The sequence below is a fragment of the Dendrobium catenatum genome, unplaced genomic scaffold, assembly GCF_001605985.2.
Source record: "Dendrobium catenatum unplaced genomic scaffold, ASM160598v2 fragScaff_scaffold_220, whole genome shotgun sequence".
NCBI lineage: Eukaryota > Viridiplantae > Streptophyta > Magnoliopsida > Asparagales > Orchidaceae > Dendrobium > Dendrobium catenatum.
In genome coordinates, this window is record NW_021318682.1 from 24,552 (window position 1) to 48,085 (window position 23,534).

The 23,534-nt window shown below is 33.8% G+C and overlaps 1 protein-coding gene across 1 annotated transcript; it reads left to right on the plus strand.

Moving 5' to 3' along the window:
• Nucleotides 1-9,928: 9,928 nt before the first annotated feature.
• Nucleotides 9,929-23,036, plus strand: LOC110099797 (vesicle-associated protein 4-2-like). Its single transcript, XM_020827083.2, has 7 exons — nt 9,929-10,488; nt 11,296-11,366; nt 11,517-11,598; nt 11,828-11,949; nt 22,390-22,467; nt 22,561-22,680; nt 22,954-23,036. Exons 1-7 carry the CDS (start codon nt 10,188-10,190, stop codon nt 23,014-23,016), a joined length of 837 nt encoding a protein of 278 aa, XP_020682742.1. The 5' UTR covers nt 9,929-10,187; the 3' UTR covers nt 23,017-23,036.
• Nucleotides 23,037-23,534: the final 498 nt, after the last annotated feature.

The window sequence follows — 23,534 nt, forward strand, 5'->3', positions numbered from 1 at the left end:
AATCATTTGTATAATATAAATTGTATGTGAATGAGATATTTGCTAAGTCTAACAACAAGAAATATGGTAAATCTGTCACTTCATAAGGTAATAAACAGAAATATATATATATATATATATATATTTTATGATCAATTGACATATTTATCTTTTTGAAAAAATTGAGGGCATAGCCCAATACCATTTGATATATTAAAATGAGATTTTTAATTCATCAAATGCACAACTATTGATAAATTTGAATAATATGCAATTTTGTCATCATGGTGAAAATTTGAGAATCACACGCAACTCTTATCATACCAATGTAAGGTTAGGGCAGAAATAATTATTGTGGTGTTAACTCCATCGTCATTCTCCTTGAAATCGACACACACATTATGTATGCAAGACTCGAACTCATAACTTTTTGGTTGGTAACCAAAGCTCACAACCAGCATATCAATGTGAGTTGTGTTATATATATAATCTTATTTGAATATATATTAAGTGTAATAATCAGTATTTTGAACCAGATACATATTTTTTTTTGTACTCAATATAACTCCAATTTTCAAACCATCTTCATCATAGTGTTGTTATTTTAGTATTTTACTTACACAAAATTTTTTGTAATTTTTGAGCACCGATGAAAATCTTTAAGAAATTGGCACAATCGATACAAGTAGGAATTTTAGGGCCGGTAGGTGTCTGTTTTGCAAACTAATTTTACCGATATCTTTAAATAAAATGATTTATTTAATAGATATATTTTTTTAATCTCCAATTTTTTTTTTACAAATTTTATACTAAAAGAAATTGATTAAATTCATTGTATAATATTATAATGTTATAGTAGTATTAAGAAAAATCCAATTCCACTAACATGTTTCATTAAAAAAACCCTTTTCTATTCTTGATTTCGGCTAAGAGAGAGTTGGCTTAGGAAATTTGAGAGAAATTTATGGAGATAGAAAGAAAAGCTCAGATTTGGAGTCCGTAGAGCGATTTTCGTCCATCGACGTAGTTAGGATATTTACTATTCTCGTTGTAAAGAATCATTAACCTTTTTCTGATTTAAAATTTTTTGTGTTTTTGATATTTTCTAATCAAATTCTTATTTTCATTAAAAAAAATGAGAATAATTTTATATTTGTAGAATTTTTATCGTATAACTTTTTATATGTTATAGATATTAAGATTATGAACGTTTTGAGTATTTACTTGAGATTTTTTACTGGGTGATTTTAGAAATACAACGATTTTTGCCTACTTAAAAAATTTATTTTGACGTTTAAAAATAGTGATTTAGTTCAACTAAAACTTCAAAATGTTATTTAATGCAATATCTGACAATTTAGTTAAATTTGAAAAAAATGAATTTTTGCTTAGTATGATTTTTATTATCTATCATTAAAAAAATTTTACATTTTCCGAATTAAGCTAAATTATATTTTATTTACTGTAATACATTGAAAATGAATGTGGATATGTGATTGATATTATTGTTATAGTGTTGTTATTATAATGTGTACGTGTGTAAAAGATAAATAAAGATTGGTTGACCCGTTTGTTGGAGATTGGTTGATCTATATAGGGTGGTGGGCCGACGAACTTTTATTTAAATGATATGGTTTAGTGTAATTCTCTACTGATTCACGTGATATATTGATTGAGAGTTATAAGGAGATGATTACTATGCTGATGGACAAAGAGTGACTACTCTATTTATTGAGTCAATGATTTATTGATACTTATACAATAGCGAAAAAATACTATGATAGACAAGAATTCTTATTTATTTAGTGTGACTACTAAAATACATATTATTGAGGCATTGTTCTTATTATTGTACAAATTTATTATTACTACACGAATTTATTATTATTGCATTATTCTATAGCTTCTATCACTGGATTGTTATTATTACCGATTTATATACTAATAATATTTGATACTACTAATTCATAATACTGATAGCATATAATATACTGAGTACGAGAACACCATCAACCAAAAAACTAAAATGACCAACTATAAATTTAAAACAAAGCTCAAGTTAACCGGCAACAACCAAAGACCAACCAATGCAAAAACCAACAACCATAGAGAAGCATAAAAGACAACCGAGAACAACAGCACAAACCCACAAATTATTTCCACCCACGTTTATCCCTCCCACGAGAGGAAACAAAAATAACATGACGATCATTCTGCAAAGTAAAATCAACCCCAGGTTCATCATCCCCACTAGCCTCTAAATATGAATCGGATGAGCATTGAAGCCAATCTAATTGCATCCTAACACACTCCCCGAATTGACACCCACATGAGCAACCAAAGCCTTAGGTGATAATAAATTAACAGGGACCTCAATAAAATGACCAGTTATAGTTGACATAATCGGATAAATAAAAGTAGAAACAACACCACTAGCAGATCCCTCACTCACCACACCCAACGGTGTAACCGATCTAACCCCACCCAAATTAATCGAAGAGCAAGCACCCGAGACCCAAGGGAAAATTCATTAGGGATGTCAGATTCACCAGAATCCTCCACAGCATACCAGGCACCTCATTACCATTCAAGAAGCATGGGACAGACACAACACCCACAACAAACAAAATTGGATAAGAATTAACAGCGCAACCCAAACGACCACCAACACTAGCACAAGCCCGAGAGTTTTGAATAGAGGTAAGACCCCAACCACGACATCCTCAGAAACCTTCACAGTAGACCCAGTAGCAACAACCTCATCAATAGAAACCACATAGTTCAACGAGTTAACTGTCAAAGGGGTGGGAGAAACTGGTACCAGAGACCCCAATTCATGAATAGGAGGTACAACGGTAAGGCATCAGGAGACAAAACAGCTACAACATCCTCAATATTACCAACGACACAACCCAAAACCTGCTCCACAGTCTCCGTCATAGAAGGCACAACATCATTTTCAACCAAAGTGGGGACTAAATTGGAGCCAGGTTAAGAGTAGCAATAGGGAGAACAGCCGAGCCAGGACGACATTTATCCTAAACATGGCCAATACACTTACAAGACACACAGAAGGAGGATATTCATCTAACACAACCTCCTGCACATATCCTAAATTTTCATAGCATAACCAAACTTGATTAGGATATGATTGAGTTATATCAAGCTCCACTAAGACATGGGCAATAGAGGGATGGGAACCCACTGAAGTAGCTTCATTAATTTTCAATGGCTTACCAAAAATAGCACCCAGGCCATGAAGAACACGAGGGGTGTACAGATTGGGACGAAGATGCGAAAAAGAGATCCAAATCAATATAACAAGTGACTCAACAGCAACATCCAAGCAAGGCGTCCACTTCATTAATTTCATATAGTAGTTGGAAATATAATAAGATCTATGGCAAAAAACCCTATAATAGTCTAGGTCATTAGCTAATTTGAACATAATGTGTGAAGGATCCAGCATGGTAACAGAGACTTCGCCATTTAGCTTTAGGTTAAATTTTTTTTTTTGAATGGTGTTAAGAGAAGGCCTCTTAGAAGGGAAAAATTCAACTAAAAAAATTGAAATGGGGTAGCCAAATCCTTGATTTCCTGGTTGGAAATCCAAAGCGAGGGTAAGCCACGGAATGTAGAAGTCCGTAAATCCAAAAAAGAAGAAGACGAAGAAGATCCAGCGAGCGCATCGAAAAAAGAGCGCGAATGAGAAAAACCCCCCAAAGAAATCAGGGTCACGCAACTTATTCGGTGTCATACCGGCACCATCGGAGAGAAATTGATAAAAATAATCGAGCAATCACCAAAACAAGTAGGATACAAAGAGAAGAAGAAAACTTCCCTGAAATCTGGGAGAGCAGCGGGGCGGGGAAACCCGACACATTCCAGCGAAAGAAACCCTAGCAGAGGGAAAAGCCCGAAGGGAGCGCCCAAATTTTTGTGAAGCTAAAACAAATATGCATATTGCATTTGTCGTACTTTGAATTCAGTTATAGGTTTTAGTGAACTATTGGACTTTTTAGCTTATTATATGTGATTAAATGATTTCAGGTTAAAGCAGAGGATCATGAGTGTGAGACTAGGCATGATTCCTTCGGGTTCAAGTTTTTTTTTTAGCTATTCTTTTGTACTCAAGACATGATATACATATGATGATTGTATAGATCATGAGTATTGTATATGATTTTTGGGATTGAACATAGATGTGTATATTAATTTTTTAAATTATAAAATATGTTTTGATGTATATTAATGATAGATGATATTAGATAACTCTAGTTGTTATTTATAAAAAAAAAATTAAATAATAATTCTTTCAAATTAAAATCTCATGCATCACATTATGCACCCATAAAAATTACTAAATCGAGAAAATTTTACACATCATTATTATATTCATTTGTCAGCTGATCATTATTGCTCAATCATTGGCATATTCATTCTGAATCATCAATACCATATTTTTAATAAACATACTTAACACGTAAGAGCTAATTAAGTATTCATATAAATTTTAGTTTGCTAATGTAAATATTTCTTCCCATTTCTTAAGTGAAAATGGGGATTATTTATTTGGAACTCGAGATGATCATACTATAAGATCATATTGTATGGCATCCATTACATCGTATACATGAAATTAGAGAAATAACGACATAGCAAGCTTATTTGTTCATTTGTGAAGAAATAATTTGCTTCTCTGATGAAGTTTGTACAATTATGTGCATGTTTTTAACTAATAATGAAATTTATAATCATTGTCTCATATTATAAGCTTCCAAAAAAAAAATTATAGCTCCGATCTTTTCATTATTTTTTTTATGGTTTTCTCTATCTCTATTGTATGGCCACAAAATAATACAATTAAGATTTTTTTATTAAACCAATGCTTGGTTATGACAACATTCTGACTGCTTTCTACAACAGTTTTTGTGTACAAAATTTTTCGAAAGCTGCGAATAAAATATTAGTCAAAAGTTGTCTCAAGTGAAGCCTAATAAATGAGAGATTATTATGTGTGGAGACTAGGCGCAGAGAACTGTTAGGTTGTCTCTATGAACTGTAAAAACGCAGTGGTGAATACTAAAATTCACAAAGATAAATCGGATGATTATTTGTGTTCGGCCTCCACACGTAATAACTTCTCCCTAAAAGAATGTTTGGAATCTTTTATTCTAAAACTGTGTTAAAATTTATATGAAATTCAAATAAATTATATATATATATATATTATTTATTTATTATTTAACGATGACGTATCATATGTTATAATAGAGAGAGAGGTACCAATAATTTAACTTTTATTTATATTTTTAAAATTTCAAATTGATTTATTATTTTTTAATATAATATCTTATAACTAATCAAAATACTATATCTCGAAAATTATATTTAAAATATTTAATGATTCGACATCCTAATTTTAAACATTATATATTAATTAAATAGAACATTATTGTAATATTATATTTAAAAAAAACTAAAATGCATTACATCATTCAGATTAATTCTGATTAGTCCTTAATTCCCCAAAAAAAAAAAAAATATTCTACACAAACCTTATTAATATTCAATAATCACAATCTTAATAAGGAATCTCGACCTCATCAGCAAACGTCAGGCGATCTCCTCGACAAAGGCATCTCTACTTCTATCAACTATTTGTCACTGCTTTGTTTGTTTGATATTTATTAGGTTATCTAATCAGCTTTGCCATTAAAAAACTCTCTGTGTGAATTGTGCCGTTGGAAATCTACATTTTATTATACGTACGTTTTATTTGAGACAGTTTTTTTTTAATTATTTTTTAAAATTAAAAAATTATTTCAGAAAACAATAAAAAATTATTGAATTAGATTTTTTTTATTGTTTATATAATGATGCAGTTTTAATAATTTATCTTTTGATTAATTAAGGCTTCACATTTGTTTCAATTTTTGATAGAATTTAATAAATAATTAAAAATTGAATCCTTAAAATATGGCCAAATATTTGTAGAATTTAATAGAAATTAATATTAAAATGTTATATAAATTTTAGAATTTAATTTTCACGGTATTTACTAAATTTAAAATTACAAGATTTATTACATTTAATTAATAAGAAAACTAAGATTTTTCGTTACTTTTCAAGATATTTTCGTACAATAAAATTGCTTTAAAAAATAATAAGAAAACTAAGATTTCTTATTGTTTTAACATTAAATTTCGTTTGTAACAACTTTTTTATTGCTTTCTAAAATATTTTTTTTAGTATTTAAAGTATAGCTCAAAAAACGTTTGTGCTAAAAAACTGATTTATAATGCAGTAAGAAAGTTGTCCCAAATAAAACCTATGGCTCAAAGTTATCAAAAATAATTATGATGGTAAATTTATAACAAATATTCAGTATACATTGCAAAAAGCGAAACTTAATATGTATAATTTGGTTTGAATACCTCGATGAATTTTTATAATGATGGACATAATTAATATTAATGTTTTGTTTGAGATAACTTTCATACATTTTTGTTTTCAGACTGCATTCATAATTTCTATTTGACCTTTATTTTTTCGTTGCTTCAAAAAATTTTTATACTAAAAAACTATTTTCTACAATACTTTTAAAATATTACTTTTTCTATACTAGCTTTACAAATCAGTAAGAAATATGGCACAAATGAAACCTAAATTTACACTAAAATTAATGCTGCATTTGATAAAACTGTATATAAATCACCTTAATCTCAAATTAACTAAATTAAAAAAAATTATTTATATCATGACAAAACTGTATATAAAAATAAATTATTTATTATAACGTCATGATGAGAACTGATGACCAACTGGAACTGAATCACATCCACTTCTCTCCTAAGTTGGTATCAAGCAGTTGGATCTTTCAGCATCCCTCCAATTTTCTATCATTCAGAATTCCTTTTCAATTAGCTTTGATTCAAACGCGAGCCAGCGATTCAACTCTCCTACCTAAAACAATTATTAAGGCCTAGTCAATACCAAACCTCCAATTTTAGACTTTATTTAGGATATTTTATTCCTACTTCTTAAAATAGTTTTTTAATATAAAACTTAATTTTTTGTAATAAAAAATCATTTTAAGAAGCAATAAAAAAGCTATCCCAAATAAAATCTTAGACTTTGTTTTGGACGAAAAATTATTAGGTCCGGACACCTGACGTAGCTCTACATCCGGACGCTAATAACATGCCGTCACGTGCTCTTACTTTTTATCGCGTGGCCCGTAGACCCGGACCCGGTATTGCTATGTATTTGCTGATTTGTGCAGACCGGGGTATTGGTAGGTATTGCTCAGCAATAACGAGAAATACCAATCTGTCAAGACCAATACCGAGCAATACCTAGCAATACCCTGATTTTGCTAGGTATTGCTCGGTATTGTTAGGTATTGGCCTTGACAGAACGGTATTTCTCGTTATTGCCAAGCAATACCGAATAATACTTAGCAATACCTGAACATAGCAATACCGGGTTCCGGCCTAGGTCGGGTCGTCGGGCCGCGCGATAAAGAGTAAAAGCACGTGACAAAATATTATTGGAATCCAGATGTAAAACTACGTCCGGTGTCCGGACCTAATAATTTTTCGTTTAGGACAACTTTTTTCCTGCTTCTTAAAACGGCTTTCTGGTAAAAAAAAAGAAAGTTTTTGTACTAAAAAACTACTTTAAGAAACAATAAAAAAACTGTATCAAATGAAGCCTTAAGCTACATTGATGATGATTGCAAAAACAAAATTGTTATATTTTTTAAATATATTAATTTTGGTATTAGATGTTAATCTTATGATATAAATTAAAAGGTAGTTGATGTTATATTATTTTAAATCAATAGATTATTTGTAGTTTGTCATATATTATGCATGCACTTATTACTATTATTATTTTAAAATTTTTTGTGTAATGATTGATTATTTTTTTTTTTTTCTGCTGATGTAAGTAGCCGAGTTATTAATTATTAAAACTATATATTACTTAAAAATATTCGTCTTTATTTATTTGAAAATAGAACTCTAAATCTTATTCAATTTTCTGTTTACAAATTGGACAAATGAAATATATAAAGACAAATAACTTGACACTGGTATATATCTTGCAAAACAAATAACTTAAAATTGGACAAAAATTTGATAATAATTATTATATTATATTTATTAGATGATTATAAATCATAATTCTTTTTAACCTGAATTACTATATGACTGAAGATTTATTATAGAATTGTTAGTGGGATAACATAAATTTTTTTAATGAATTTTTAACATTAGATATTATATAAAATCTAGTATATAATATAAATTTAAATAAATAGTTAGAATATTAAAATAAATATCTTATAATTTATGTAATTCATATTATATTATTTAGTTATATCAATAAACATAATTTGCAATATAAATATATTATGTAATATATTACATTTATTTCATAATAAAAATCTTCAGTTTTAAAATTCATAAATATTAAATATAAGTTAGTTAAATAAATTGAGTTAGATAAGTTTTTTATAAATTCACCTATATTTAAATGGGCAGTAATAATAAACCGACAAGAAATTTGTCATTTGATAAGAAGATCAAAAACTAAATTTATTTGTAAAATAAATATTTAAGTTCAAGAAAATGGAATACAAATTCATTTATAAAAGACATTGAAATTCAACCAACCCAAATTCACTCAATCGAAACTCTGACCCATTTAATAGAACTTTTATTTGGTTCGGAAGCATCCGGTCGGAGGACGTAATAATTGTTCCATTTAATAGGGTTGTCAAAAAAAAAAAAAAAGATTCAAATCTAACCCGCTAGTAACCAAAACGATAACTAGCTTTAATTTAAATTTTTTTCATAACTTACTAACTTTTTTTAAAAAAAAAATTATGCCAACAAGCAAAAAGTTTTATGAAAAAAAAATATGGCATTTTGGAATAAAAATTAATTGAGTTATCAAATGTACTCGAATATAACTCATTTAATAAATGAGTCAAAATTGTAAATCAGGACACTATTTGTTTATTAAACGGGTCAACCCATGTACCCTTAAAGTAAAAAAACTAAACTCTTAATCATTGAGGTGTTTTTTGGGGTAGTGGTTGTAATTTTTATTAAAAACTTCATAGTTAAGTATGCTCATCTCGGGTCAATTTTGGGATGAGTGACCTACTGGAAAGTTACTCCAACATGACAAAACCGCTAGGCTCTTTGGCCAAAACAGATAATATCTCGATGATTAAAAGTTTGGGTTATTACAACCCGAACTTGAAATTTTTTTGAATGAATTGCCTATTCATTTCATTTTTTGACATCCTTAGTAGAGAACAGAGCTTTGCATTGGGTATCAATATCCACACTCACCCATGTAATGGGTATGGGTGAGTATGGGTACTGCCATGGCCTTTTGGGTGAATTTGAGTGGGTATTCAACATCGCAGGATAAATCAATTTACATTGCTAATCACCATATATCTTATATTACTGCAATCCTCATTACGTAATGTGCATCACTTAACCACGCCGAAACTATGGTAAATTCTAATACGCGGCTTGAAAGTTTGCAATCAGAGCAAAGGGCAACAAGCCTCGAGACCATTAGTCCGTGGCGGATTGCATTCAAAAAGTACAGAAAGTGGGTGAGTATAAGTGGGTACGACATCCCGAAAGTCATCATGGGTGGGCGAAGCCCATCCGAGTAAAACATGGGTACCGAATGGGTACCCAACGAGAACCCCATATAAGGCTTTGGTAGAAAGAGTCCTTCGTAGAGAGAGAAAGTCATGTGATAGGTTTAATTTACTGTTAAATTTGATCAAAATTTTATTAAAAAATTGTACGATTTTATTTCAATTATCAGAGAGAGAATATAATCTGAATAATATGGTCGCAGACTGGCAGCCGATAAAAAGTGATGATCAAAGTAAACTGAGCTTAGGGGTACTTAAAGTAGCATTAAAATAATCAAATCCACGGACGTGAAATCCACTCTTTAAACTCTGCGAATCTGCAATCTCCATGGAATCCGTCTTGTAGCCGCCCACCCTTCGAAGCTCCAGCCTTTCTTCTTCTTCCCTGCTTCTTCTTGAATCAGATTAACCACGAGGAGACGACAGCACGCCACTAAAGAACAATCACCGTACCCTCACTCGGATCCTCTTCACTGATTCGAACCAAGCTTGAGCAGAGGAGGAAGCAGTACAGATGGCAGTCGCTGATGGCAGGGCGGGGTCGTCAGATGGAAAACTCTGGGGTCTATGCCGGCTTCCGTTCTGGCAGGCCGGCACTTCTGGTGCCGGAGGTGGCGGTGGGACTTCTTCGACGAACTCGTCGTCGTCGTTGACCCATCATCAGCACCATCATGGTAGTGGTCAGCTCGGCGGGGTTTTGGGGCCGAGAGCGCAGCAGAGTTCCGGTGCGAACTCGGTCTCTTCAGTGGCGAGATCAATTTTGCCGACGCGGCGCCGGCTTCGGCTCGATCCGCCTAATAAACTTTACTTCCCATGTTAGTGGTCGGAATTTCGAAGTGATTTTCTTAATGATGCATAAAAGATTGGGTTTTGGTGAAGGTTTTTTTGGGTGAATTAGGTTTTTTTTTAATTTTCTAGGTTGGTTGTACTTGGTTTCATACTCGATCTATTTGTTTGTTTGATTGCTGGTTTTCGACTTTACTGAATTGTTTTAAATGCGGTCATGTTATTGTTCAGTGGAATCTCTTTGATATTGATGTTGTTAGGACTTCGCTGAATGCTGCTGAAATGTCTGGTTTTGTTTTGTTTTGCTTTGTTTTTTTTGTTTATTGCCTATGGTATGCGGTGGAAGAAAGACACTAGAAGCTTGAATTGTAGAGGATCACATTTATGTTTTTCTCTTTTTGGTGATTGCTAGTTCTGGAGGGTTTATTATGTCTAAATTTTTGAATGCACCTAATTAAGTCATAAATCATCTTGGCTATATCTATTGTGGAACTATTATTTGTGTTTAATCATTGAGTTTAATGACGAATCTAGCAAATTTTGTGTTTAATCATTGCATATATTATCGTTCCTTTTTAATCATTGAATGATTATATTGCTTCTGTGGAGTTTATCATGTTCATCTTAAGGAGTGCCTGGGTAAATCATGTCTCTTTTGTTAAATTTCCTTCTATTAGATTAGCTTTTGAGTAGAATCATTTGCATAGAACCGGGTCACTTGCTTTCTAGTGAAAAATTTAGTCCATCGGAATAGTTTGCCTTCTATTTGTATGTTCATTATTTTGCTTTTTAAAATTCTTGATTTTTTTAATTAACTTTTATCCCTTCATTTGAAGATGAACCTGGCAAGCAGGTTAGAAGTGCAATCAGAATAAAGAACACTAGCAAGTCCTATGTAGCGTTCAAGGTAACTTAGTTACCCTTTAGAATAAAGAAGAAATAATTCTGTTTTCATATTTTGCAAAAAGTAACGGCAGTTTTTTTGTTTACAATATGTTGTATTGTTACATTATCTTAATCTATAGATTGTTAACGTTAAATTTTTTTCTTCTTGTAGTTTCAAACAACTGCACCAAAAAGTTGTTTTATGCGTCCTCCTGGCGCAATACTTTCTCCCGGAGAGAGTATTATAGCAACTGGTACTGTGCTTTACTTTTTATGCATTTTCTTTTTGAAACTTCGTTCTTTGTTTTTAAGTGAGTGAAATCATTATCATGGAGGTTTGCTTTCTGAATCCTTTTCTACATCTCGTTCCTGTTAACCCATTTACATCTATTACTTAGGCGTTTGGTTCTATATCATTGATTGATGATAAAAGGAATTGCAATACAAGTGCCGTGATTCTTCATCTATTACTTAAATTCGCAGTTTTCAAGTTTGTGGAGCATCCAGAGAATAATGAGAAGCCCTTGCTTGATCAGAAAAACAAAGTTAAGTTTAAGATCATGAGTTTGAAGGTGAAAGGGCCAATGGAATATGTTCCAGAACTGGTGAGTTATGCTTTAATTATGTTCCCACTTTTAAACAAGTGATCTTTGCTTATGTTTTTGCATAGGAGCTTCTCCTGACTGATGATATGCTTAGTTAGACTTATGAATAAGTTGAGAGTATATAGTTGAAAATGGTATTTTATAGTAGATGATCAAATTCATCATTGCATAACATAATAGAAGATTGATGGGGTGTATATAAGTAGAAAGCTGAGATAGGGAGTTGAAATTAATTCGAAACGGATAGGCCAACATGATTTATTGAACTTTGAAGTCGTTAAGAAAGGTTTATTATAGGAATACTTGTAGATTGATTTGCTATAAGGTTAAAAACCGAGAGCTACACTTAAACAGTAAGAGTTAAATGGGAATTGAAGGGTGCCCTCAATTCTATGCGGAAGAAGAACTTATAGCTTAAACTGCCATACTGGACACTATTACTCTTTATCATATTACCCAAATGACTGAGTGCCCCATGTGGACTGTTCTTGAACAAACTAGGAAGGGACTTGCACTCGTCACTAATTCTATCCTCGCACCACATTTGACCTTTTGCCATGTGGAAGTCTGAATTTAAAACACAATTAACATAATGAAAATAAAACAACCCTAATTGCCTCCCAAATCTGATTTCAAATTATCTCTCTTTCTCTAAATAAATCTTCATAATTCCCTTGCAAATCTGAATTCAAATAAGCCCTCTTTCTTTCCTTAAATAAACATTCATAATTTTCTCCCAATTTTGATTTTCTATGCCAATCTATGGTAAGTAATTAAAGGTAGAATTAATCCCCTTTGAGCCACCATCTCTCCTTGCCCACCACCCACACTAGTGCGGCCCACAGGCTCAGCTGGTCCGTCAATACTCCCCTTCCAAAGAGCCTCCTTGTTCTCAAGGTGGAATGAATGAAACTGTTATTGAATCATCTGGTACGGTTCTCATGTCGCTTCATAGTTGGGCAGATCCTTCCACTGGATCAACACTTCTCTAGCTCCTCCTGCTATCGAGCGTAATCCTTTCACTTCCCTTGGCTCCAGGATCACCTCCATTTCTTTTGTCATGGTCATCGACAACATCGTTGATGGACTGTGGTCACCAATAACTTTTTTTTGCTTGGACACATGGAATACTGGGTGTATGGTGGAAGTAGAGAGTAGCTGCAAATGATACGCCATGACACTAATCCTCTCCACAACCTCATAGGGGCATCTCCAATCGAAAAACTCATTTTCTACTCCAAAATGCAATAACACTAAAAAATGTAGTGACTTATCTCCAACCGAACTCCATTTCATAACACCAAAAAAGAATATTTTGAGTAAATTATTTCTCTAACCTAAAAAAATGGCTTTGTGAACAGTGTGACACCATTATTGGCATCACACTGTTCACGTCGCAAGAATGGTGCAAGTTTTCATGTTCAAGTGGAGCAGCTCACAGACGACAAACGATGGTTTAGCATTCAGTTGGGATGGCCTAAGGCCCATAGTACTGTTGAGATAACTTTTCATTTCTTCTTCGAGTTAAGGTCTTTTGTCTGTAGATTCGAATTTTTAAATACGCTTTATCACCCACCTCGAATTGCACACCCCTTCTATGCCAATCAACCTACTTTTTTGTAGTTTGTTGTACCCTCAGCAAGGTTCCCCTTTAGCTCTCCCAATAGCCTATCATGTTCCTCCAATTGTTGTTATCTTTATGAAATTGGAGTGCTCTTAGTCCCATAGTATACCAAGTGAGGAGAGTCTGTCCATCAGTGCATGGATGGTATATTGTACTTCTCTTCAAAATGATACTCTGCATCTTGAATAACTCTCTCTAAAAGTGGCTCATGAACACCTTGTCTCTATCTTATATTATGGACTATGGAATTCCGTGTAAGTGGACCACCTCTTGAATAAATGCTGCTACCACTGAAACTGTTGTGTATGGGTGTTTTAGGGGAATAAAGTGAGCATACTTGCTCAGCCTATCCAGTTTACCAAAATCACCAAAATCCCTTCGATTTTGGTGGACCTTCAATGAAATTCATAGTTATCTCTTCCCATACCTCAGGCATAGCTAGAGGTTGAAAAAGTCCTCTTGAAGTCATCGCCATGTATTTGTGCCTTTGACATATATCGCAGCTGGCCACTATATCCTCCACATCTTTTTGCATTACAACCCAATATTATTCTGCCATCGCCATGTATCTTTACGATGTCCTCAGTATCACCATTCACCCCTGGTATAATAGTTTCTGATCAACTAAGGTATAGCCTGGATGGCTATACTTATTCCCCAATAAAGCTCTCCTAATTTTCTCCAATTCTTCATCTTGCTGACTTTCTCGTCTCAAAGCCTCCCAATCCACAACTAAGGGAACATATAGTGCCATCATGTCGGGATCCCTCATACACTTGGATAACTCATATGCGGCCTTGTTCTCTATCCTCGGTCGATACTAAATTTCGAAATTATAACCCAGTAGTTTCGAAAGCCACTTTTGATGCTCTTCTAGAACAATCCTTTGCTCTAGAAGAAATTTTAAGCTTCTTTAATCAATCCTGACAATGAAGTGTCATCCCAACAAGTAGGGTTGCCACTTTGCACAATTTCCATCATCTTCCTCTTGTAAACGGACTTGAGCCTCGTCTTGGCAGTAAACACCTAACCGAAATAAGCCACTAATCTCTATTCCTGCATAAGTACAACTCCTATACCCTGAAGCATTCGTTTCCACCACAAAAGGCTGGTTGAAGTCGGGAAGGATTAATAATGACACATTAGTTATCACCTTCTTCAACTCCTTAAAGGTCTTGGTAGCTACTTTGCCCCAATTGAAATTATCCTTCATTAACTTTTCAGCCGAAAACCAATCTGTTGAACTCTATCATTTCACAAACTTTCTGTAGTAGCTTGTAAGCCCCAAGAACCCTCTTAACTCCCTCAAGCTCTTAGGTATTTGGCCATCGCAGCATGGCCTTGATTTTTCTTTAGTCAGCTGCTACTCTTTCTTGTGATACCACATATCCCAAATACTCTATTCTAGGCTGCACAAATGAGCATTTCTTCAAATTGACATACAAGTGGTGGTCCCGCAATGTGGATAACATCAATCCCAAGTTTTATAAGTGCTCCTCCTCAGTCTTGCTATAAATCAAAATATCATCAAAGAAGACTAACACAAGCCTTCATAGATATGGTTGGAATATCCTATTTATTAGGGATTGTACAGTAGATGGGGTATTAGTGTGGCCAAAAGGCATCGCTAAAAAATCATGGCATGTTTTAAAATTGCGCAATATGAGGCTCGCCTTTGCGCAATTCCAGTAAAAAATGCCTCGAGTTTTTTTATGAGGCTTGCGCCTCAACTTAGTTGAGGCTCGCCTTGAGGCCTGCCTCACCTCACTGGCATGAGGCTTACGCCTCATGATATATATATATATATATATATCTTATGCTTTTTTATGTTTTATATTATTCACTCATTGGTATATAAAAAATTTATCATTTTATGTTTACGCAATCTTTTGATTTTGAGGCTTACGCCTCAAAACGCCTTGAGGCTTACGCCTCGCCTCACGAATGAAAAACGCCTCAATACCCGAATACGCAATTTTAAACATTGACTCATGGTGTACCTCATGAGTCTTAAATGCCATCTTGGGAACATCCTCGAGCCTCATCTAGATCAAATAGTATTTTGGCTTCATATCATTCTTTGGGAAAAGCACTGCTCCATAAAACTCATCCAACAACTCATCAATCACTAGAATAGGAAACTTGTATGGCACATTCTCCTTTTTTAACATCCGGCAGTCCATGCAAAACCTCCAATTGCCATATTCTTTTTCAAGAATAGCACTAGACTAGAAAATTGACTGACATTGGGTCAAATGATCCCTGACTCCAGCATCTCCTAATCAAGCTCTTGATCTCATTCTTCTGGATTTAGGGATAATGGCATGGACAAACATTGATAGGTGAGACACTTTCCTTCATGATGGTAACATGCTCATGTTCCCGCGGAGGAGGCAACCTCTGAACTGGCTGGCACTCCATCATTAGAGTCTTTTAATCAATCTTGGTCTTCCTCAACTTCCGCAACCACTTCATTCCCTATATCACATATGTGCTCCCTAAATCTAATGACAGAAAATCTTTTAATACTTGAACCTCTGAAAGGAATAGGGTCACCCCTTTGCAAACTCTTCTACTCCTCTCTACTTTAACTATTCCTAGCATAACCCCAAAGCCCCCCATATCCACTAATTTCAGTCCCAACAGATCCACCTTCCTGTTGGAAACAAAGTTATGGATAGCTCCACTATCCAGCAGTACTACCATCTCCTGATGCCCGATCTTCCCCTTAACCTTTATGGTGTTGTTCAGTGTGAACCCGACCACTGAGTTAAGGAATACCTCTGCAAAATCTAAGTGCAGGTGATCATCTTCCTCCTTTACTTCCTCTTCTGCGGCATCTTCCTCATTGCAGACTGTCAGGACTTGTAATGAACGGTCCTTACAATGGTGGTCTGGAGCGATCTTCTCATCACACCTAAAGCATAAACCCTTAGCCCTTTTCTCCTGAATTTTGACTCATTTAACCTCATGAAGTCCCCCCCGGTCGTACTTCTTGACCTCTATCCTTAGGCTTTCTTTTTGAATTTACTAGCTGCACGCCTACACAGTTGGTGCTAGAAATGTAGTGGTCGTGCTGTAGGAGACTCCTGAATTGCTGCTACAACTATTCCTATCCAAGAAGTTCTTATTCTGCACTAGCTTGGCTGCCTCTCGTAAGCCACATGGTCTAAGTACTCGAATAGCTTCTCGAATATCATGCTTGAGCCCCTTCATAAAGTTCCCTCCAGCACAGTCTCTGATAACCTTCCCAATCGGTTTGAGAAATACTAGAACTTCTCTCATTACTCTATCATATTCCCCTCATGCACTAGAGCAAAGAATTGTTCGTAGAAGTCTCCTTCTTGACTGATTTGGAAACATTTTAGTAAACAGTCTTTGAGCTCCCTCTATAATTTTATCGGATCTCGCAAGTCTCTCCAGGGGTACTAGGGCAAGCTTCCTCTTCCAGACATATAGCGGTTGCGGTGAGTTTTTCATCTTCTATCAACTCGTTTACGACCAAATATTGCTCTACCCTATTTATTCACCCGTGAGCATCTTCTTCCTCAAAAACCAACATTGTCAACTTTCTCACCCTAGGATCATCACCACCCTGATAGCTTCTTTCTCCTCTAGTGCAGCGGGTGTTGTGATCGCACCATGTTTCTCTCTCCCTCAAATCAGCTCTCTGATCTTCATCATCCCAATTTCTTCGTCAGCCATACCCTTCACGCATTCACCTCCTTAAAAGTGGCTCCAAACATGGCATCTCTTCTTCCCCCAAAATTTCCACCTCCCGATCCTCAATCATCATTCCTATATTGGGGTTTCTACCACTTTCTTGTCCGTCAACGGTGTCTTGCCTCCGATGATGTAGTTTTGGCTTAAAACTCTAACATCCTTTTCACCATCCCTTCAAGATTCGAAAATCTGCCCTCAATTTCTCAAATTTACTCTTTAAATTCAGATTTTAGTTTTCCAACTTCCCCATCAAGCCTCTCCTCCAATGCATCAACCTTCTTAGTCTCTATAGGTCCCAAAAAAGGTGATCTAATACTAATTCGGTAGGAATCCGATTTTCACACAACAAAAATCACAATAACGAAGATAAAACACAGCAAAAATCAGCGAGAAAGAATGATATATCGGCACAACAAATCAATATACAAGTTGATTTACTATTTGACATGTAGATTGACTCTCCACAAACCATAGACGTTGCTAGGAACACCTCCAAAAATACCACAGCAAAACACAATTCACATCATGAAAATAAAATAACCTAATTAAGCCTAATCAAATATTTATAATTTCCTTGTAAATCTAAATTCAAATCAACCCACTTTCCCTAAATAAATTTTCCTATTACCCTCCCGACGTTGGACTCAAATCACCGCTAATTCTCTAAATAAACATTCTTGATTCACTCTCAAATCTGAATTCAAATCAGCCATCTTTTCCTAAATAAATCTTCCTAATTCCCTCCCAACTATAATAAGTAATTAAAGATAGATTTAATCCCCTTTGAGCCCCCCTCTCTCCTTGCCCGCTACCCACACTAGTGGAGCCCACATACTCAGCCTATCCATCAACCTTGCCCTCAAGGTCAAGATCAAGAAAAGTGTTCTTGAGCTCATCTTTGGGTATCGAGCTTACGCCCCCCTGTGGAAGGCCATCCCATTAGTTGAGGTTTTGTGTCTCGGATCAACCATGTTCGTTATGTGGCAGGAGTCAAGGATTTGCTCTATTAGAGGATGATTTTCTTAAGTTATTGTTTTTTGTTCAGCTGGTTGAAGATGCAATTTCTAGCAATAGGCTTTTAGGAGGGAAACATGAAAAATTGAGTGTATGCGGGTTTCGAGGGGGAAAATGTGATGATGTGAAAGTGTTTTTTAAATGTAAAAGATTCCACAAAAAGAGATAAATGAAGATGTTCAGTGTGGTAGGACAACAATTTTATGCACTATAAAGTTAATTGCGCTCCATAACATCTCCAAAAGATAATCTGGATAAAAAAAACATGTTCTTATTTTGATTTGTCTGAGTTAACATCAAAGGTTGAATATGATTAAAAGATTGTTATCCAAAGAGGATATTCTATGCTTTGAGGCGGGTCAATTGACAAGGCAAAGGATGAATCATTGTAACCAAGTGAGGCAACTATCACTCCACAGAGAAAATTTATATAATAGTAATCAATAAATAACCAAAGGGTCAAAAGGAGCATGAAATGGCTCAAAGAGTTGATGGCTGTTGACAAGGAATTCAAAAAAAAAAAAAGTAAAAATAATCTAAGAATTTCATGGATTCTTCATCCTATATTATCAAGTTTGAAATCACTTAGTTGTGAAGGTAGTTGACCCAGTCTAACTGTGAGACAGTCTATCAACCATTATGATCTGTGTCTAAAGTAAGTCCCTTGATCTCAAATCAATGAAGAACACACAAATTCCTAGACTAACTAAATTTATGTGGTAGACCAAAAACAAATTCACGGCATACAATCCTTAAATGTATAAGAAATGTCTATGAAAATAGATGAATGAGATAGCTTAGTTATGCCCAACTAGAGCCAAGCTATTGGATTTGCAATCTTGTTTAGATTAGAGCAGCCACTATTTAGCATCCGAGGCATCCACTTAGATTATGTCGTCAAGTTAGCAGCCCTATCCTTAAGGACATAATATGAATGCAAAGTCATATGATCTAATTGGGAGGAACCATATTATGAATATGAATTAGGTGGGTAATTCAATTTTTGACAAGCTAAACTCTGTCCCTCATCAAAGAGATGCAAAGAGAACATTCTTTGGTTAAAAAGTTGGATCAAAAGTTATGCAAATTTAATTTAAAAAAATACTTTCGTAAAAAATTTAAATTGATTATCAATTTATTATAATTGATAATAAATATTTTGCTTAAAGTCTACTGCATTGTTTGATTTCTAGACAAACTACACAACAAAAAAAGGTCAAAAGTAGGCAGCCTACAAGCCAACTAGTAAGAATTAAAGTACGTGAAGCTAGAAAGAGTTGAAAGAATAAAAGCGGTGCAGCTGGGCTTGCAAATACACTTTTAAAAAAGAAGAAGAAGAAAGAAAACAGATAGCTAAGCTCTGCATAATACAATAGTCATAAATCTTTGTATCAAATAAAATACAACAAGGTATAAGGATTCGGAATCCCTTTGTTATTTATCATTTCCATCTGAATTATTCTGAGTGCTCATGGACGTCCGGTCTTGGATGTACTCCTGAATTTGGATAGTTTTTTGGGTTAGGAATCTTTGTTTGTACCTCATTGCACCATGAAAATTTTGTTAATTAAAATTTAAGTTCATTTTCTTAAAGAATCGAAGTACAAACATCCTCTAGGACTACACATAAATTTCTTTTGAATCAAACCAATAGTTTATATCAACAAAAAATAAACATTCAAATAATTCAATCAAGTTTTTAATGGCAATGCTTCATTTGTCATTTTATTATTTGTTGATATATGTTGATGCACAATCACTCTAAATTAATTATATATTAAGAGCAACCTAGCTGCACTCTAAATTAATTAAAATTTAAGTTCATTTTTTTAAAGAATTGAAGTACAAACATCCTCTAGGACTACACATAAATTTCTTTTGAATCAAACCAAATAGTTTATATCAACAAAAAATAAACATTCAAATCATTCAATCAAGTTTTTAATGGCAATGCTTCATTTGTCATTTATTCTTTGTTGATATATGTTGATGCACAATCACTCTAAATTAATTATATATTAAGAGCAACCTAGCTGCACTCTATCCTAGGCTAAACAACTTTGGGGTTCTGCCCAATCATAAAACTTAAGTATTTACAAAATTCTTGTGTCGCCAAAGGTTAACTCATATGAATGTGATGGGCTGCCAAGCTATGTCATCTCAAGGATCCAAATAAGCCAATGCTTGTCATGTTAATATTTTTTAATTTTTTGAATTAAATTTAATTTCAAAAAATTAATAGATATGCATCTATAATTTATAAGACAGCAATTCAAATATGAGGTCTAGTAATGGTAGGAAGATCCTTATTATAAGGTGAATTGTTATGTAATATTAGTAGTCAACTCATTATAGCTACAATCTATAGTGGTAAAGGTAAGGGTAGGCCTACCTAGTTAGTTAGTGTTGATTTAACTCATAAATATGAAGATGCATTAATATAAGAGAATGATAGCTAAGAGCAATAATTATCAAGCTCAAAGGTTCAGACATTTGAATGTGATGCAAACACCTAAACAAGGGTTTTGATTATTTAAAAAGAGCTCCAAGAGGTAGGCCCAAATAGAGACATTCTATTTAGAAGGGTAAATAGTTTGAGTACATATGTATGCTCAAAATTGAAACTAACCTACCATAAATGTGGCTAAACAACGAAATGACTTAGCCAAAAGTGCATGGCTTGATTGGGCTAAGAGTCGACCAAAAGAGCATGGCTAAGCATAAAAAAAATCTAGTGGAAAGGCAACAAGTCTTTTAGTGTGATTGAAAGAGCATAATTATAATAGGGAACAGCTTAACCAAAAGAGCATGATTAAGGCTTCGTTTGGGACAGCTTTTTTGCTGCTTTATAAATTTGTTTTTCAATACAAAAATTTCTAATTCAAGAAATTTTTGAACTATAAAGCCGTTCTAGAAAGCAACAAAGAAGCTGTCCCAAACGAAGCCTAAGTCAAGGATAAGCCAAGTCAAAAAAGCATGACAAGTATAGAGAAAGATTTAATTGGAAGAACATAAACAGATCATGGAAGAGACCCATCCATAAGTGTATGATTGAACAAACAGTAGTTTTAAGTAAAAGTGCATGGCTATACTATGAGTAAGAATTCAAGGAATATCTAATAAAAAAAGTATGGCTAGATCAAGAGTAGCATGGTCAAATGAGATGATTTCATTAAAGAAGGATGGCCAAAAGAGTATGACTAAATTCATGATCTTTCTTAGGAAAAAAGCATAACCAAGAGGGTGGATGACACAGTTAAAAAATATAACTATGCTGAAGAGAAACCCAGCTAAAAAAGCATGACCAAAAGAGCATGGCTAGACTACCAAGCAGAAGTCAAGTCAAGATATGAATGACAGTATCAATGCATCCAGAGGATGCAATGGGGTAGATTAAAATGTAAATAATTTGAAAGCCTAAGTTAAGCTTTAACTTTATTTACATATGTTCTTCATAAAACAATTTCAATTTAACATTATTATTTATAAATTAATCAAACAAAGTCAATAAGACATTACTTAATTTTTAATTTGCATACTACATAAATTATTTCAGCTACTAAATTAATAGTTATATTGTACTAAATTAATTTGGGTTTAACATAACTCTCTATTTTATGAAATAAGAAAAAAATATTTATTAACATAAAAAAGTATTCTAATATTAATTAAGTTAGCATTTAATTTCAAACTACTATATTAATCTATTATTAATTTTAACAAAATGAATTATATAATGATTTATTTAAATTTACCTTACCATCTCCGATGGCTTGACTTGCCGAACTCTCGTAGTTCAAATCGTTGCGCGGATCGAACTGTGGTAGAGCTAGGTTGAGTGGAAGACGCTAAATCTTTTGGCGTAAGTACGCGAAAATGCCCTACTTTTTTGCAAATTTTTTGGCCTTTTACAGAAAATGCCAAACATCTGAGCATTTTCTTCACATTTATGGACTGCATCAAAAAATTTCGCGCTTCGCTTCTATCTAAATAACTCTCTAACGTCACTCTTGATAAAAAATTCCCAATGTCATTTTACGTTCCTTCCCCCTGTATATTTTGATTAATGCGTAGTACAGTTTGATGAGCACAAGGATCAGGTTTCAATTGAGCAAATTCTGAAGGTTGTCTTCTTGGACTCTGAGCGCCCAAGCACAGTAAGCTAACTTCCCAGTTCCCACTCTCGCCATTTTTTATCCTGCTATATCTTTTCTCTCTTTCATTGACGTGGTTTTCCTATTCCAACATAGCAATTGGAGAAACTGAAGCGCCAATTAGCTGAGGCTGAGGCTGCTCTCGAGGCGCGCAAGAAACCCGCCGAAGACTCTGGTCCACGGATTGTAGGTGAAGGCCTCGTCATAGATGAATGGGTAAATCATTTCACTTCATATCTATGTATATATTTTATATTATTTTAATATCAAATATACCACTCATATTTTCTTCCTACTAAACTATCACTCGTATATTTCATTTCTACCACTCATATTTGATATGAAAATGAACTATGAGTGGTATGCATGTAATATTAAAATTTTAGGTGTTAAATATGTAAATAGAATAGTATATAGTGGTATGTATGCAAATCTCCCTTATTATAATAATTTGATATCGACTCCAAGGCGCTTTTTTTTTTGGAACAGAAGGAAAGGAGGGAGAGATACCTTGCTCGGCAGCAGGTCGAAGGCGCAGTTGATTCAGTGTGAAGAGTATGTCAATGGTAGAAGGAACAAAAATCTGCTCACTCGTTATTTGCAAGATCATCTTGGAGGTATTTAAGAATCTTGATGAAGTAAATGATATTCTATGATTGCATAAATCTTTTGAGATTTTTTGGGACATTCATCAGCCATGATCTTTGCAAATACTTGCATTTGTTTATTATTAGGAGAAAACTACTTTGTTATTGCAATTGTTTCATTAGATCTTAGTTGCCTACCTTATTGTATATGTGCTTCCATCTTATCCTTTACTGTAAAACTTCTGTATCTTATGCTTAAAGAAATATTTGATGTTAATTGTGCTCTTAATTTGTTATTAGTGGACTTTTATAATATACTTACTGTAAATAACTTGCTCCTCTTACTTGTGCTGTCAGGTAATAATGTAATATTCTAATTTCAGAGTGTAGAAGCACTACCTATGAAAACATTATGCAAATTTTTGGTACAGTTTTCACCATATTCTCATACTTTTGAGTTGTAATTGGGCTTGAACTTTATTA